Below are 17219 nucleotides of genomic sequence, written 5' to 3'. Positions count from 1 at the left end.
CAAAGCGTCCCACGCGAAGCGCGGACAGCTCACTAGTTAGAGGTAGAGTTTAAAAACTTTTTTATAAAAGCATTAATCTATCTATTCTAAATATAATAGTTAAATAGTTTACTCACTGATGCATATTCATAGTGTTCCCTCCAATTGAGTATATCCTTAGGTGACAACACGTTGCAGCCAAAGTAAGAGGGTTGGGTCCTTGAAATAAGTTGTTCATTAGTTAAAGTAAATAGTTCCCTAGATGACACCCGAAATGAGAAGCAAGGGCGGATGTGGACACGTGGCTAGGATTCGGCGACAACTAATGTCACAATAAAAACATAAGAAAACTAAAATATTACAGAAACATGGCTTGGTGCGGAAAAGAAATTGACCTTTCTCTCAACAGGACTTTTCGCCGAAATTGCAACGCAGTGAACAAGGCTGCCAGTGTTACTTCCAAGAACTATGCTTACGTGACCGGCTTGCTTGGTGAGAGGTCTTGGAAAAATTCAAAATTTCTGTAAAGGAAGAATTTTTTGCAACACCTGACTGGTGACTCACGGTTAATAAAGTGATCGATTTGGTACCTCCCACTTAGGCGCGCTCCGTCGGGTGTTCAAAAATCACAGATTTTCTCGCCCACCACTGTCATCATGACAAAAATAGTTGTGTATAAATGAGGACCCCAAAGCTTATACAAAATATATATGTGTATTGTTGTTTGGATCTGCTATAGGTTGAGCTCGATATTCTTTTCTGCTACAAACAAATGGCTGTGAGGAAGGATTTCGTGAGGGATATCAATCCAACCAAGCTTGCCTGGTCCTTGGTTGTGGGAGTTGCTTGATTGTATAAGTTTTCAAGTCAGTGGAACAAGAATGAAGTGTTTAGCTTGGAGTTGGTTTTACAAGATGAGAATGTATTTACATCATTCATACTTATACCTTGCAGCTTCTTCTTAGGTGTGCGTTAATAAGTTATGTTCATGTTGTTTTTATCCAACTTACAGGGTGATAGAATTCATGCAATCGTTTGCAAGCCTGGGTTGGAGTTGTTTAAAAATAGGATAAAAGAGCATTGTGTTTATAGTATGCAAAATTTTATTGTCAAGCTTAACAATGGAAAGGTTAGGACAACTCCTCACAAGTACAAGCTTAACTTTTATACAAAGACTATGGTGGCAGTCCTACCTATTGAGACTTTTGCTTTTAACCCATTCAAGTTCCGTCCGTTTCATGAACTTGATGAAAATGGTTCAACCGACAGAAATCTATTATTTGGTAAGTTTAATTGAAATAACTTTTTTTGTCGTCCTTTAATCATGCAAGGAAATTATACCTTTAGATTTAAAGCTATGTATTGTGACATGCATATTACATAGGAGAGGTTGTTGGAAAGGAAGAAGTCAGGGAGATGATTACACACACTGGTGATGAAACGAAGCTTATTACACTTCAGTTGGAAGATCTAGAGTAACGTTTATTACTTTGGATATGTGTCAGCTATGAATTTAGTATGAGTTTTGAATCATTTAAACTGAGGCTTACTTTGAGTATTAACTTTGGTCATGCACTAAAGAAAAAGAAAAAATGCAGTCATTATTTAAAGGGGAAGTAATTTTTTTTAAATTAAATGTGTCTAAATTGTTGGATATGTTAAATAGATCATGACTCAACTGAGGTTGGTAAATTAGTTTAACATATTGTGCATATTATATTATACGGACAAACTATGTAACTTTAATGCACTACCTTATGTGATTAGTAACAAATAGTGGACAAATTAGTTAAGGTGTGGTGTTCTGTTTTTCGTTCCAGAAAGTACAAAATTAAATGTACATTGCTTGGGGAATTGGTCGATGAAGTTCTTTCACATCTCGAGCAAGATGATGGGGAGCCTTTCCTAATAGTGGTTCAGCTCTTTAAGTCCAACATGTACTTGAATTCTGTCAATATTCAAAGCAGCTACTATGTGTCCACATGTTACTTCAATCCAAACCTTCCTGAGGTTATTGACTTCAAGAAAAGGTTTGTCATTGGTGCACAAATACTTGGTTTATTCTGCATTTAGATTCCAGATTTTGAATATAATCTTAGCGTATGTTAACTTTTTCGCCATATGCACAGATTGGCAACTGATTTTATTTCATGTTCACAACGAATTAGTCAGTTGAAAACTCAACCTCAATACTTAGTCACAGATGAGATCAATGCCAGCATTGTACCAGTGCGCACTATAGAAGAGGTTCTTAATATGACTGAGGTGAGATTGCAATTTGATAACTTAGGCCGTACGTATTTTGTTACTGACTTAGACCATTTTTGTTAGAAAACGTCATGTTGGATTGTTGGGACCATTGTTTCTCTAAAGGTTGGTAAAGATGATTGGTCCTATATGTCATGTAAGACATGTCCTAAGAAGGTTGTGCAGAGCAAAGATAAGTATTGGTGTGATAATTGTAGGCGTGTAGGCTTCAAGGTTATGCTAAGGTTGGTTGTTAGATCAGAAAATTTTCCTAATTTTCTTAATGTGTGCTTTATATATTCAATTGGCAAATATAGTGTAGTTGCATGTAATTATCTTTACGGGTTACGGTTAATGTGTTGCTGAGATGTTAATGCAGGTATAGGCTCCAAGTAATTGTGACTGATGGAAGTGGTTGTCTGAAGCTCCTTATGTGGAACAAAGAAGCATAGCAAATGATAGGAAAGACTACTGAGAAAGTTAAAGAATTATCTGTAAGTCAAATTGATTCGAGCTAAAAAAAATTTCTCATAGAAAATGTGTTTAGGCGGCTGAGTAAAACATTTTATCCTCCATGTAAAGAAATGCGAGAAAGGAGAGTCATACCCTAAATACCTGGAGAATATGATTGACAAAAGGTTCTTATTCAAGCTTAACATCACATACAAGAATATCAATGCCGTGGAAGGGGTGTACAATGTCACAAAACTTTCAGATGACGAGTCCCTCATGTCCAGCTATGGTGTGCCCAGCTCTTCTTCTGATGCTTCTGTAAGTGCAGGATGTTATGCTAACACCTAAAACTCTGCTCTGCTATTCAATGTATTGTTGTACCTAACATGATTCTTAACTTTATCTTACTTCGTGCAGTGTTTGCAGATGCTAGCTAATATCCATATAGCTGAAACAGACGAAGATATCAATGGACATGCTGCAGTTTTTCTATCCAAGGTAAAGAGTTTATGCGTGTCACATCATTATATTAGCTATGGTAAATAAAGATAACTATCTGTAATGAAGAGGCTGCTAAGTATATAGTTTCTGATTGTGGAGTTTGTCTGAAACTTAGGATTCTGCTGTTGAGAGCAACTACAATAGCTCCTGTCAAACTCCAGCCAAGAGAACCTCTACTGATGCAGTTGATGACTCCCCAACAGAAGAAGCCATGTCTCTAGATGTTCAAGCATCAGCTAACAAAACATTTAAGAGGAATTGTGGAAGAAAAAAGATTGATTGAAAAGTTTGTATGGAAGTTATAGTGTTGGTTTGGTTAAGTTTGTCGTGAGACAAATCTTTTGTTAGCATTATAGCTTAATGTTTTCTTAGCCTTTCAATCTGTTTGTAGTTTATATATTGTGTGTCATTGCAATGTTCCTCCTTTTGTTATGTTTAATGTCTCCTCAATTTAGTTGATTTGTTTATTAAGTTCTTAGGTGCATTATCTACAGCTGGCTATAGCTGCTAATGTTGTCTAAGATTTTAAGCCTTACAAATTATGTTATTTATTAGCCCATTCGCCAGAAAACTCTTACAATAGTCATAATCACTTATTTCATTTCTTATTCAGATTGTATTTTCTCACAAAATCAATTGGATATTATTGAGAAAAGAAAGCCAAATTGCAAGAGTCTTTACTCATTGTTTGGGTATCCAAGCAACATTATTTATTCTCATTAAAATCTTTAATGGGACTATAGCTCATTGTTTGACCAACTGTTGTGCCAAAAACAAAAAAAAAATCTCTACTCTGAATTATACAAGTATAAAAGTGCATTTTTGTCTTAGTATTCCTTTAAGTCATAAGTGATTAGCCATGACAGCAGTCTCAGTTGATTATTTGGCTTAGAGATTAACCGTGACCAACATTTTGGTTTTATAATTCAATTTATTTTTGGAAATATCATTTTAAATTTTTAATCCTGTGAACAAAAATTTGACTTCATGTTGTACAAATAAAAATAAAAATATAATATTCAATTCATATTTAATACAATTCAAACTTTACTCAATCAATTTTACGAAATTATATTTCAAATGCTTTGAGTTACTATTTATATTATTTCTGCATCTACAAACAACACGATAATAGTCTAATCTTTTTCATGTCTTCTTTTTCCTTTATTAAAATGCTTACAATTTATTTTACATTTTACAAATACTTTTAAAATTATAAAGATCATCATTTTTTTTCTAACATCAGATAAAATAACCAATAATTCTTTACATTTACGTCATTTTAATCCGCATATGTGTTGCCCGTGCATTGCGCGGGTATCTTGCTAGTGCTAGTTAATATATAATAAGCAATTAGTGCATGTTTAGGTGATTGACAAGTGTCATGGACAGTTAAATGACACATGTCTCAGCAAGTAAAATTACATTGTTAACCGAAAAAGTGAACTGTAAACATTAAAACGTGAATGGGTAAAATAGACATTGTATTGTAGCTGCTAAAATAACAGCTCTGTAGCTCTGAAAAAAGTGCTTTTAACAAAAGAAAGTTGAGGAGATTCTAGCTATGAGCGGGTTCTTTATCTTTTTGGGATTGGAATTCAAATTTCAAATACAAAATTTGAATGAGCATTCCAAATCAGAACTGAGTGAATAAATTTAAACGTAGGATTTTATAATTCAAATCTTCTATCCTTGATTTTCTGTCTCTCTCTTCGCTTCTTTCTTTCTACTTGGACTCTCTCTCTCTAAAAGAAAAAAGAACGAGCTCATCGGTGATGAAAACAGTAACTGGCATAGAAGATAGAGAATGGGCATGCTCAGTGTTGCGGGTTAGGAGAGCATAAAAAGAAGACGATGACAGAGGCTCCGAATCTGTTTTCGGCAAGTAGCAAAGATAAAGAACAATAAATTAGAGGTGGCGGTGGCTGTTGATGCAGCTGTAAGGAGAAAGAATAGTGGCACGGTGAGTGGTGCTACTACCGTCAGAGAAGAAGGAACAGCTGGCAACAAGTTGACGACTTCAGTCAAAAGACTGTAGAGCTTCGAGATCCTGTCATCGATGGTGCAGCAGAGGTAATTTTTCTTCTTTAAAAACATATATTTATTTTTTATTTTCTTTTTAAAGAAAGTTACAAAAAATGCCATTAGAGTTTGGAATGCAATAAGAGGAAACGCCGGAGCTCCGGTCCAATGTTTTGGTAAGTGTTCTAGCACTGTATTTTTGTAGTGTAGTATTATTATTATTTTAGTTTACTCTGTTCTCTGTTAGCAAAATCTTCTAACCAATAAATATGATGGTTAAAGTCATGTATTACATGCAGTATTTTGTGAATATGCAGCAATAATACTAATAGTAGTTCATAAATTATCTGATTTACTTTACTTTTTCTTCTGCTATAAGTGCATAATGAATGTAGCTTTCCAATTTTTACTTGCTGAGCAATTCCTATAAAACTCAGTATATACCATTGCTACAGTTCTATGTTATGGTTTGTTGGCAGTTTTTTAATCATTGAACCATGCTCTTGACTATTTTCTATAACTATAACAACTTGAAAATTATATAGATTTCCTTTCCTCCATTTTGAGAAGCAAACATTTTTTTTGTTAACTAATTGAAATTTGAAAAACAGGTCACTATGTGTAAAACAAACATTTTTTAGTTAACTAATTGATTGTTAGCATTATATTAGAAAAGAGATCATGAACTTGAATTTTATAGTGATTCTATTAGCCTGTGTACTATAGTTCAATCACATCTTTTTTGTCTGCCCTTGATATGATGAACTTGGATGTAGCTGCTTTTTTTTTTTTGTGACTTGGATGTAGCTGCTTGATTGTGGTTTAGGAGAACAGAGAAGAAGGCAGAGATAATAGGAGATGTATTCATCCTAATTTTGTGCTATTGCTCTTGCCTTTTTTGTTGTTCCTCCCCCTCTGATGTGAACTTTTATGTGTATTCAATTTTTATGATTTTATTTCCAGCTTAGATGATATAGATTAAGCTGTTCATCGTTCAATTTGCACAATTACATTGATCCTTAGAGATGATGTAGTTGTTGTGCTACTAATAATCTCATTTTTAATTATTATATTATTTGTGCTATGCTATTGTTTCAGAAATTACATGAGGTAAGTCAGAAAAAGCACGAAGCACCGAGTGAGGCCAATCAAGTGGCACCCTTAGTTGAATTGGTTAGGTAAACATCTTTTGGATAAAATATTGAACATGATATATTTTGTTTTTATTATCAAATGTTCAAGATGTGTTATTCTCTATTCTCTATGACTTGGTGTTTTGATGTGATAGTCACTTAGTACACAATTATTATTATTATTATTATCATAATTTCATAATGATATATATGTAATGGAGGGGAGAACAAAATAGGTATAGATTAAACACTAAGAATCACAATTTTTGGGTATATATAGATAGATGATCATATCAGTTAAATAGATTTTGAAATCACATCCTATGTTCTTTGTGATGTTGATTTGTGTGATGGAATCCTCAAGAATATATTTGTTTTTAAGCTTGCTTCTTTGCATGTTCCATGCTTGATTAAATGATTATAAACTCTTTGAATTTTGCTTCATTTGTTCTAACTTTAGATTCGAAGATTAACAAGTTAGTTAATGAATGCAGGGGTAGTTAATAAGAATTAACTAATATATGGGACATAGGACTTAAGAGCATATTCACTATATTATCATTTGACATATGAAATTGTGGTTTTTTAACTTGCATGCTGTATTAGTAGATAATATAACTAGAGTTAAATGTATTGTATAAGAAATGAAGACCAGAGTACACATTTGATGAATGTATGCGAACAATTGGATTACATGATCTATTTTATTTTTGTTCAATGAAAAGGGAAACTAAAACCCCCTTATTTAAGTACTGTGTCCTTTTTTTCTTTTATTGCTACAATGCACAATTGATGAATGTATGCAAACATTTTCAAAGATATAACAATGGTTGGTGGCTCTCATAGTAGTGCTTTTATTTCCGTGGATATAATAATGATAATGTAAGTTTTAGTTTGCTTTTCAAGTCGTATTTGTGACTCCAGTTCTTTTATGCAATAGTTTGGCTATTCAAATTTCTGATAGTGTTTTTGCTTTCATTTTTCATGATACCAGCCTCCATGAGAAATTTTTTCTTCTAGGAGACATTATCATAGACGTTTTTGCTTCATTTTTCATGATACCAGTTTCTAATGTTGTTTTCCCTTTTCAGTCATAGTCCTGAATGATTTGGCTTACGTAGACTTCTGCTTTATGACATTCTATATGGTAAGTCTTGGTTCAGTTTTAAGTTACATTTGTTCTTGATTAGTTGGCTCTGTTGAGAGTAAATAATAATTAAATCTTTTTTTATTTGGCAGTACTATCAATTATGATTGTTAACTGTCATTGTTTCAAGAAAAAAATTTTAGCTAGACAGCTTCAATGTAACAAACAATATCCTTTAAATAAGGTTTAAAAAGAAAAAAAAAACAAATTAGATGGTAGTTAAGAAAATGCTTTGCGGAATAAAAGGATGTCTATTTTGTATTTTAGGGAATTTAAATTCTTCTATTATAAGCTTTAAACTGCACATGTGAATTAAGTAGTTTTGATGATTTTGAAGTTCAATTCTGGACTATTATTAAGGCGTGAGCTTTAGAGTTTCACCTGGCCAAATTTAGCAGAGTCGTTGAAGGTGGCAAATTGAGCTGAGATGAATGCCAGACAGTCAGTGTCTCTAAGGGAGGCAGAGTTGCAGGGGGAGGTTGAGAGAATGATTGATAAGGCAAATATTGAGAAACTTAGAGTTGATTTACTCTCCGATGAGTTGAGTATGAGACCAAGGTTAGTGCCTTTATTTACTTCAAAAATGAATTAGTTTTATTTTAATGGAACCTTTTTCTATTTGATTTACAAAGCTAAAAAGAATCATAATTTTTAGCCCAGGGTTGAAATTGTTCTTCATTATCAGAACCAGCAAGTCTATGTTTTTTATTGTAAGTAAAAGAATACAGTAAGGATCCTGTTGACAGTTGGGGAATTTTCTTTTCTGTAACACTAATAGTTTAATCATGTATGCAAATAGTTTGGTAATAATGACATATTTGAGATTTAATTACACAAATTATAACATTATTTCTAAAAAGAAAAAAATATAAGGTATTGTATGGCTTGGTATACTCCCAAAACAAAAAATCATTTTTGCTTTATATATGTTGTTGTTAACACAATAAGATTTGATCAATGCTCCTCTATTGTCTATTTGTCTATGACATTTTCTGGATTTTTTTCTTCGGAAGGTTGTTTGGGAAAAATGTCATGGGATTTAATAGTTTGAATCTTATTGGATTGCAACTGCTAACAAAAAAATTGGAGTTGCCTGTAAATATTGTATTTCTTAAAAATTTGTTGGTTGGTGTTGTTCCTCGAGAGGGTGCAACAAACTTTATGATACTTGGTTTAGGGGACATGGTATGACATTCTTACTCCTTGAGATGCACTACTAAACATCTTTATTTCTTAATTGTGTTCTTAGTCCAATATAAATTATCTATCACCAACAACACAGTTTCACCAATTTTTTTCATAGATTCTAATTTTTAGTATTCTTGAATCTTTGAATTAAATTTGAAATTCAGATATTTCAAGAAATTACAATATGAGGGAACCAAAAACATGAGAGAAATGAGTATTATTAATTTATATATAATGACTGAAGATAAAGTATGATTATCTATCTATATGTATCTTTTTTTTTTCTTTTTATTATCAACTACTATCCTTAAAGATCAAGAAAAATGAAGGATTTTTTATTGAAAGGTGCTTCATTTCAAATTTTACTATTAAATATCGTCACGCCAACTTAACATTCCTTATTATATATGGTTTATAATGATTTGAATTGATCCATGATCTAGCTATTTACCTTTTTTTGTGATGTAACGTAATTGTCTTTCCTTAAATACTTATATTGGAATCTGCCAAAAATGGTGATAAAAGAAACTAAAAAAACGGTTGCCAAACTTTAGTTTTTGTGTGACTATTGAATTTTGATTTTTGGGATATGAAGTGCCATGTTGAGAGGCTTATATATGATACCGCCTTTAGGTTCTAATTGTTTTTGCTTGACTCTTTTAGCTTAGAAATGATACTTGAAGCCCATCAAATGTAATAGTTAAGTTCAACATTGTCCTTTAACTATACCATATGTCTTTTCATTTTATCTTTGTTTTAGTAGTTTGAAATATTTTCTTGCAAATCTTACTATTTTTATGAGATTTTTTTGTAAATGTATTTTAGTGATTTTATACTATATTAGTATATTATTGAGATTATCAACCAATGTTCTAAAGATAAGTGAAAATGATATTATTGTAATATGGTTGATTGATTCATGACTCACTTTCATATAGGGACAAGATTTAGGACATATTTGTTTGAATTTCAAAAAGTGATATTGGACAGTTTTTAACTTAAGTTATTATGCATTTATGCTCATTTTCAAGTTGTAGGATTTACAATGTGAATGTCAGAAGTAAATATCTCTCTCGTTTAGGGGGCACTATACGAATGCACGAACAAGATAGTCATCTAGAAATCACATAAGAAGATTTGAAGTTGAAAGTAAAATGCAGTATAAAATAGTAGAAAATGATGTTTTTCGAGCAAATCATTCATTCTAGAATAGGGTTTATGCAAACCTGAGTGTTAATATTGGAAACAAGAGAACTTAAGTGATAAAGTGTGGATTATGCAAAAATCTAAACGTTGTCAAGTTAGTGTTACATAAAATATTTTAACGTTTAAAAATATTTTGCTTTTACTATATGTTTCTTTTTTTTATAGTACTTGCTTGAGCTTGGGAGAAATGTAATATCACTATTTTTAGCATAAATTAAATATCTTAGTTCATGAAAATTTCAAAAAAAAAAAAAATCTTAGTTTTAGTTTATAATTAGCATTTTAAAAAGCTGTGAAAGGAGTTGCAATAACTTTTAAGTTTATTGCATACTAAGTTTTCATTTAGAAATGAAGTTGAAGCAACTAAATAAAATATTTTAGTATGATTAGTTTAGTACATCTTAAACATAATTCAATATTTCTAAAGCATATGTATTTATTATTGGGTAATGCTATGGTGCTGAAAGTAATTTTTTTCAGTACATGCTGAAATGAAGTAGCATGAAGAAACTGTGGACGCGTGGTTCACCTATCGTCACAATGAGAAACAACAACTGATACACAACAGATAGGTGTCAATCATCGTCAATTAAAAAAAATGGTAATGTTTGGCTTTGCAGGATAAATTAATACATAATTGAAAGATTAATTAATTTTTGTCAAGGGAGATAATCTCTTTTTTTCCTTTTTTGGTGTCTGGACCAAGAAATAATCTTTTGAACATAAAATTCAAATTGGGCCATGAAATACTATTATAGTAATAATAAACAATAATAATATAAAACCCAAGAGAATAAGTAATAATAATAATAGTAAAAATAATTATAATCTTATATATATATATATATATGGAGACACACTAGTTTACGATGACACATTTTTAAGTTTAAATCACCTTCTTCCATATAAATTGAAAAATCTAATTTTCTCTATCTCAAAAACTCATAATACATGAATTAGTTCTTAATCTCAAACTCTAAAATTTAAATTCTAAATAATATAATTAGGTTACTGATTCAATCGTTGATCCAGTCATAATTAAATAAAAATATAAAATTATAAAAATAAATTAATATCAAAAGTTAAAATTTAAAATGTATGTCTTTATAAGTATATTAATAACGCTATGTTAGTAAAAATAATTATTTTATATATTTAATCATATAAATGGTTAGGACATGTTTAAAACTAATTTCTATTCAAGACATTTTAATCTCCAATCAATTTATTAACCTAAATTATTCTTACTTTTAAATCCAATATATATATTTTTTTAGTTTTAGTTTTTCATAAATTCATTATTCTTTTAAACATGTCCTAATCATTTATACGATTAAATATATAAAATAATTATTTTTACTGACTCAACGTTATTAATATATTTGTGAAGACATATATTTTAAATTTTAACTTTTAATTTTAATTTATTTTTATAATTTTATATTTTTATTTAATTATGATCGGGTCAATTGGGTGAATTAGTGATCAGTGATCCACTCATATGATTAGATTAATTATCGGTTTGATTCTGATAATTATGTTATTTAAGATTTAAATTCTAGGATTTGAGGTTAAGAACTAAACTCTTGTGTTATGAGTTTTTAAGATAGAGAAAATTAGATTTTTCAATTTATATGGAAAAAGGTGATTGAAACGTGAACTACTGTGTCTCCATATCGTAGTTGTCTTTATATATATATATATATATATATATAACTAGAAAATTGATTAATACAGACAGATTTATAGACGGATTTATTCTTTATTACAGACGGATTTTTGGTTACCGACGGATTTTGTCCCTCTGTAAAAGTCCCGTCGGAAAATTACAGACAGATTTTTATCAGTTACCGACGGATTCTCCCTCTGTAAATTTTCTATCCATTTCCCAAAGGCGACGAACTTTCCGACGGATTTTTCGTCTGTAATTACAGACGGATTTTCCGTCTGTAATTACAGACGGATTTTCAGACGGATTTTTCATCTGTAATTACAGACAGATTTTCCAACGGATTTTTCGTCTGTGATTTGAACCTTGAAAAATCATCTCACACTCTGATTACAGACAGAAAATCCGTCTGTAAATCCGTCAGTAAGGTTTAAATAGAAATTTTTTATTTTTTCAATTATAAAATAAACTTGTTTTCATACAAAATAAATATAAATTTAATACAAATTTTTATCTAATTTGTATTCAAATATTTATAATATTTCAAAAAATAAACAAATTCATTGTATTATCAAACTAAAAGAAAAGTACTATAATAAACAAACAAGTCAATATAATTCAAAATACAAACAAAATGTATTGATACATCAACTATAATCCTCAATGTATTATTCAACCATACTAAAACTATCAACTATACTAAAAGCTGTGTTATTTTCCATACTAAAACAAAAATTGAAAAACTCCAAAATCTCCATATCAATTTAGAACTCAGATACAACAATCTCTCAAGTGTCAAATGAATGGTGAATAAGAAACTTGACAATAATTGTGTACGTTCTACAGTATCAATGTTGATTTCTATTGATACCCATCCAGATTTCGGGCACTCCGTATAGAGGAGACAGAGTAAGAAAATCAGTATAAACATAATAATATAAAGATCCATGAAAAATAAAAGAAAAAAGAAACTAAAGTTAGTACCTTTTGCTGTTTGAATTCCAGAGCCCATCAATCCTCCTCCAATGATTGCAACCTTTACATTTGCAAGCAAAACTTCCCTACATCAATCATAGAAGTCATTAAAGGCACTCAAGACGTGAAGTTTTGATCACAACTTAAAGTAGCACAGCTGCATCAAAAAACTTGTTTTTAACATACTTTAAAATGTATTATGTCAATTTCGATGTGTACATAAGTACACACAACAATTTCAAATCAATATCCAGTTAATACTCCACTCAATAAATGGTGTAGCTTCATTTATGTCATATCCACTTAATAGATCAAGTGTCTAAAGAGTATGGTACTGAATTTTATCATGATGATTCATATAAATGGCATGTATCACTTCACTCACTATGCTCAACTAATATTATTAATGCTTTATTATTATGTGTTCTATTTTGTTAGAAGGAACTTCATCGCCCTAGACAGAAAAATCATTAACAAATTAGAGATATGGAAGTATGGAACTCAAATTAGAAAATGGAAAGGGGAACTGGAGAGTGAGCTTTACCTTAATGCCACACATTGACATTGGCAAAGTTGGTCTGATAATGTTTTCTTGCTTACGAAGCTCAATTTGCACTGAGATGCTAGCCTGTGACAAATCCACTCCCGAACTCTGTAGTGCATGTGTAAGTGTATCCAACAACCTGGCCCATGTTCAACATACTTCCTTTAATATATTATATAAAAAAAATGCAGCACCACATCAAAGTGGAAATTATACACTTCTTTCCCACAATTATGCAGCACGTTAGTAGAAAATTTCATCATATAACAGACATAAAATAAGTCCAAATTATGGTTGTAAAACATAACTCTTGCTAATCATTTATTTGGTCCGGTGCCAGAGTCAAGTGTAATTTTAGCTGTGGTTGAAGGTTTATACAGTCATCCGATCTCTATCCATGAACACAATCAAATAATAATGTAAATACTCACCCTTTTGAGTATACACTTGAGATGCTAATGGCACCACCTTCAATAGCGAGCTCTTTCTCTTTCAACTTTTCATTAGTAGCAGTCACAGTCTGACACTCCACTGAAGGTTGGTATATGCCATTCCCAGCATCAGATGGAAGTCTATGTGTGACGTGAGGCATTTCGCCTAGACCAATGCTTTTTCTAGGAGGGAAGAAGTTTGGCGGTGAAGAAATAGGAATTGGAAAAGTGTTGTTTGTTATTCCAGGAGGATGATCCATGTTCTTGAAGGGAGTTGCTGTGTTCAAGCCAGGTTCTAGTTTCTGAGAACTTCCAGTAATTGGTGGGGAGAGAGTGATATTTTTCTCATCAATCTTTGAAGCAAAGAGCAAGGTTGGCGATGGACCTGACCCGCTATTTGTGCCACAAGCTTCAAAACTCTCTGCTGGCTTGTCATTATTCCTCTGCGTTATGTTGAATGAAGAATTGAAAATCAGTTTTTGGATAAAAGATGTGACGATCATTATGGTTATTTCTGAATTCAGAAGCATATGCATTAAATTGCCTATATGATACTAATGACTCTATCCACTGGAAAACAAACAACCATGGTCAAAAATTAAAATCCTTCACACCATATAAGAGCAGTTCGTATGTTATTTACCCATGGCATCAGTTTTTCTGGCTCGTGGTTCCATCCTTGGAATGAACCTTCATACTTATGCACCTTCTCTTGTAAGAAATGAATATACTCAATGACCTACATATAGTTCAAATAAAGCATTCATAATAAATAGAACACATAAAATCATATGAATTTTGAGTTGAATGCACGAAAAGAAAAGAAACATAATTTAGTAATGGCGTGTGCAAGTAAAGGAGAGGGAGATAAATGGAGAAGAGGGAAACTGACATCAGGCACAACAACTTGATCAACATCTGAGTTGTCAATGAGTTGAAAATATGCAGACATTGCTCACAAAAAGGGGATAGTAAAAAATATTATGATGATGAAATGTGAATAAAAGCCAATGAGACAGAAAAAACTGAAACATAAACAAAATTATTCAAATTCCAAACAACTCACACATACACATGCAAGCACCAAGTAGTAGAACGCAATTCAATAACTAATGTATGTCTAGTGGATCACATTTCAGAATTTCAAGATGTGACCACAATTCCTTAGCTTCTCAAAATAAATACCATTTGTTATTTACTTCATTGATCAACAAAAACATTTTTTTTTCTAAAAAAAAGAAGGAAACACACCTCTTCAATACTTGTGCTGTGATCTGTTGAAAGCTGAACAGCCCTCATTTTCAGTCCACAAAGGGATATCTCTCTGTTTTTGTTCATCATATTAAGACGACTGTTTATGTTGTGCATTGAGACTCCTCTGAAATTGTGTAGCAGAATATCAAAGGCTCATAAACAACAGAAAAATTGTGGCATTTCCCTTATAATAGAAAAGGAGCATAAATACCTGAGCACTGGCTTTAAGAGTGAGATTTTCAGAGACGTCGCACTTGACTCTTGCATTGGGCCTTCCATCAGTCAATATTCTCCCCAACAGCATCAACTAAACCAAGCACAATATATCATCGTCAATGAGTGTTGGAACTTACAACAACGAAACGAAACTAAGCAAAATCAGAGGGGGGGAAAGCACCTTGGGATGATCAATGAAGGTTGCACCAAACTCATAGTTAGCGGTAGGAATCTTAATAGTCTCCGTTGACTGAGAAGGGATCTCAGTAGGCCCCATCGAAATGTTGGTCGCAATCAGATTCCAACCAAGAACCAAATAAACAAATTAGATAAATATTTTTGCATAATTTAATTTGAAGTCAGCTAAAAGATATGAAGAGGTACCTGTGATTGAGGGAGAACTTCTGGTTGAGCATCTTGGTGAAATTAAGTCAGCTTGTAAGTCAGCTTCTCATTGATTTTCTTCACAATTTCGGGCAGAGTTTTGGAGATGATCATGCCTTGAACTTGAACTAGCCTCTGTGCCAGAACAGGAACACCAACAATGGATTTGTCAATCTTTGAAAGCATTGGATGAGACTCAAACCAGTTAACATCATCAGCAGTTACTTTCTCCAACAAGCCTTCAGGAGACTTATCGGCCTTTGTTACAACAGCCAAGGTTCTCAAACCAGTTTTATCCACAGACTGAGACATTCTTATGGATTCACAAGTAGTAAAATCAACGGTAGCAGAAAGAACATTCAGAATAATGCTCTCTTCAGGCCTAATATACTCCATGATAATATCCTTGATCTGATCATAGATATTTTCAGGTTGGCCATGAACAGGAACCCTAGTTATACCAGGAAGATCCACCATTGTCAAGTTCCCTCCCAAACTAATACTGACAAAATATTGTAAACAATTATAATTCAGATTCAAACCAATCATGGTCCTCAATCAAAAGTTTGAATTAGTAACTAAAAAAGAAACTGAAAAAGCACATAGATCACAATAAGAAATGAGAAAGCACAGCGATTACGATAAGCAAAAAAAATCATATGAATTTTGAGTTGAAGTCTGGGAAAAATATAATGCTGCCAATACGATGAACAACCACTGCCACAAAACCAAAACCCTAGTTCACGCACCATATCGATTCGAACAGGGGGCAAGAGAGAGGTGGAACCGCGGCTGACGGTGGAACTGATTTTGGTCGCCACGGAGCTAGGGCTTGCGCGAAGGTATGCGAGCCAGAACTGAAGGGGATAAAAGGAGAGAGAGGCGCGGCGGTGGTGGAGCTTGAGCTTACTTTGTTCTGCGAACGAGAGACACAGGGGCTGTATTCTACTGGTTCAGTGTTTAAAGAAGAGGAGAAGAAGGAGAAAGTAGCTGCGGCGGTTAGAGTGGCCGGCGGTGGCGCTGTGGGTGAGGAAAGGAGAAGAAGAAGCTCGTCGGTGGTGGCGCTGTGGGGAATGCTAGGTTTGATTTGTGTGCTGTGAATGAATGGAGCTCGTGGATAAACATAACCCCAACCATCATAAACCTAAAATATCAAATATTTCCGACGAAAAATTTTAAATTACAGACGGATTTTTCGTCTGTAATAATTTAATAAAATGCAGCATTTTGTTTATTTAATTACAGACAGATTTTCTGTCTGTAACTATTTTTCACGGGAAAAAATTAATTTTTCCGACGGAATTATCGACGGATTTCTTTTTCCGTCTGTAATTTATGCTAATTCATTTTTTTTGTTTTTCGTCAAAAAATCTCTCTGTAATTTTGTCTGTATTTTCGTGGGATAAAATTCGTCGGAAATATCCCTCTGTAATAACTACTTTTCTAGTAGTGATATATATATATATATATATAAGATTATAATTATTATTACTATTATTATCATTACTTATTCTCTTGGATTTTATATTTTTATTGTTTATTATTACTATAATAGCAATTCATGGTCCAATTTGAATTTTATGTTTAAAAGAGTATTTCTTGGTCCAAACACCAAAAAAGGAAAAAAAAAGATTATCTCCCTTAAAAATTAATTAATCTTTCAATTATGTATTAATTTATGTTGCAAACATCACCGATTATTTTTCTTTAATTGACGGATGATTGACACCCATCTGTTGTGTATCAATTGTTGTTTCCCATTGTGATTATAGGTGAACCACGCGTCCACAGTTCTTTCATGCCACTTCATTTCAGCATGTACTGAAAAAAATTACTTTTAACACCATAGCATTACCCTTTATTATTTTGT

General features: G+C 32.2%; 2 protein-coding genes and 1 long non-coding RNA gene across 10 annotated transcripts; 2 read left to right on the top strand and 1 right to left on the bottom strand.

The window, feature by feature from the left end:
* The first annotated feature begins 751 nt into the window (after positions 1-751).
* LOC107488125 (replication protein A 70 kDa DNA-binding subunit D-like) lies at positions 752-2678 on the top strand. The gene is made up of 7 exons (XM_016108820.1): positions 752-811; positions 992-1262; positions 1364-1454; positions 1800-2009; positions 2109-2244; positions 2353-2471; positions 2606-2678. The coding sequence occupies exons 1-7, from the start codon at positions 752-754 to the stop codon at positions 2676-2678; spliced, it is 960 nt and encodes a 319-aa protein (XP_015964306.1).
* A 2068-nt stretch (positions 2679-4746) lies between these two features.
* LOC127747742 (uncharacterized) lies at positions 4747-8811 on the top strand. 3 transcript variants are annotated; one of them, XR_008009559.1, is made up of 5 exons: positions 4747-5253; positions 5329-5378; positions 6301-6380; positions 7427-7482; positions 7881-8811. It is a non-coding gene; the product is annotated as an uncharacterized LOC127747742 (long non-coding RNA). The 3 variants fall into 3 exon arrangements; XR_008009560.1 differs by having other exon boundaries at positions 7820-8811; XR_008009561.1 differs by lacking the exon at positions 5329-5378.
* A 3330-nt stretch (positions 8812-12141) lies between these two features.
* On the bottom strand, positions 12142-16454 carry LOC107488245 (transcription factor BIM2). 6 transcript variants are annotated; one of them, XM_052262261.1, is made up of 10 exons: positions 16099-16454; positions 15350-15851; positions 15147-15227; positions 14961-15056; positions 14747-14873; positions 14139-14234; positions 13496-13938; positions 13065-13203; positions 12531-12606; positions 12142-12437 (listed from the first exon to the last, which is right to left on the bottom strand). In XM_052262261.1, the coding sequence occupies exons 4-10, from the start codon at positions 15026-15028 to the stop codon at positions 12394-12396; spliced, it is 993 nt and encodes a 330-aa protein (XP_052118221.1). In that variant the 5' UTR covers positions 15029-15056; positions 15147-15227; positions 15350-15851; positions 16099-16454; the 3' UTR covers positions 12142-12393. The 6 variants fall into 6 exon arrangements, with proteins under 6 accessions (XP_052118221.1, XP_052118222.1, XP_052118223.1 ...); XM_052262262.1 differs by having other exon boundaries at positions 12142-12434; positions 12530-12606; positions 15147-15215; XM_052262263.1 differs by having other exon boundaries at positions 12142-12406; positions 12530-12606; positions 15147-15215.
* Between the last annotated feature and the right edge of the window lie 765 nt (positions 16455-17219).

Source organism: Arachis duranensis, chromosome 5 (genome assembly GCF_000817695.3).
Source record: "Arachis duranensis cultivar V14167 chromosome 5, aradu.V14167.gnm2.J7QH, whole genome shotgun sequence".
Taxonomy (NCBI): Eukaryota; Viridiplantae; Streptophyta; class Magnoliopsida; order Fabales; family Fabaceae; genus Arachis; species Arachis duranensis.
The sequence above is the reverse complement of the archived record's forward strand: the minus strand, read 5'-3'. Positions and strand labels throughout refer to the sequence as shown.

Excerpts from the sequence above, each read along its gene's own strand:
- LOC107488125 (XM_016108820.1), top strand. The coding sequence starts at position 752 with ATGGCTGTGAGGAAGGATTTCGTGAGGGATATCAATCCAACCAAGCTT. Across the intron at positions 1,263-1,363 it reads CGACAGAAATCTATTATTTG|GAGAGGTTGTTGGAAAGGAA; the intron begins GTAAGTTTAATT and ends CATATTACATAG. Across the intron at positions 2,472-2,605 it reads GGCTTCAAGGTTATGCTAAG|GTATAGGCTCCAAGTAATTG; the intron begins GTTGGTTGTTAG and ends ATGTTAATGCAG.
- LOC107488245 (XM_052262261.1), bottom strand. The coding sequence starts at position 15,028 with ATGGAAGGCCCAATGCAAGAGTCAAGTGCGACGTCTCTGAAAATCTCA. Across the intron at positions 12,607-13,064 it reads TGTCAATGTGTGGCATTAAG|GGAAGTTTTGCTTGCAAATG; the intron begins GTAAAGCTCACT and ends TGATTGATGTAG. Across the intron at positions 12,438-12,530 it reads CTGGAATTCAAACAGCAAAA|GAGTGCCCGAAATCTGGATG; the intron begins GGTACTAACTTT and ends CTCCTCTATACG.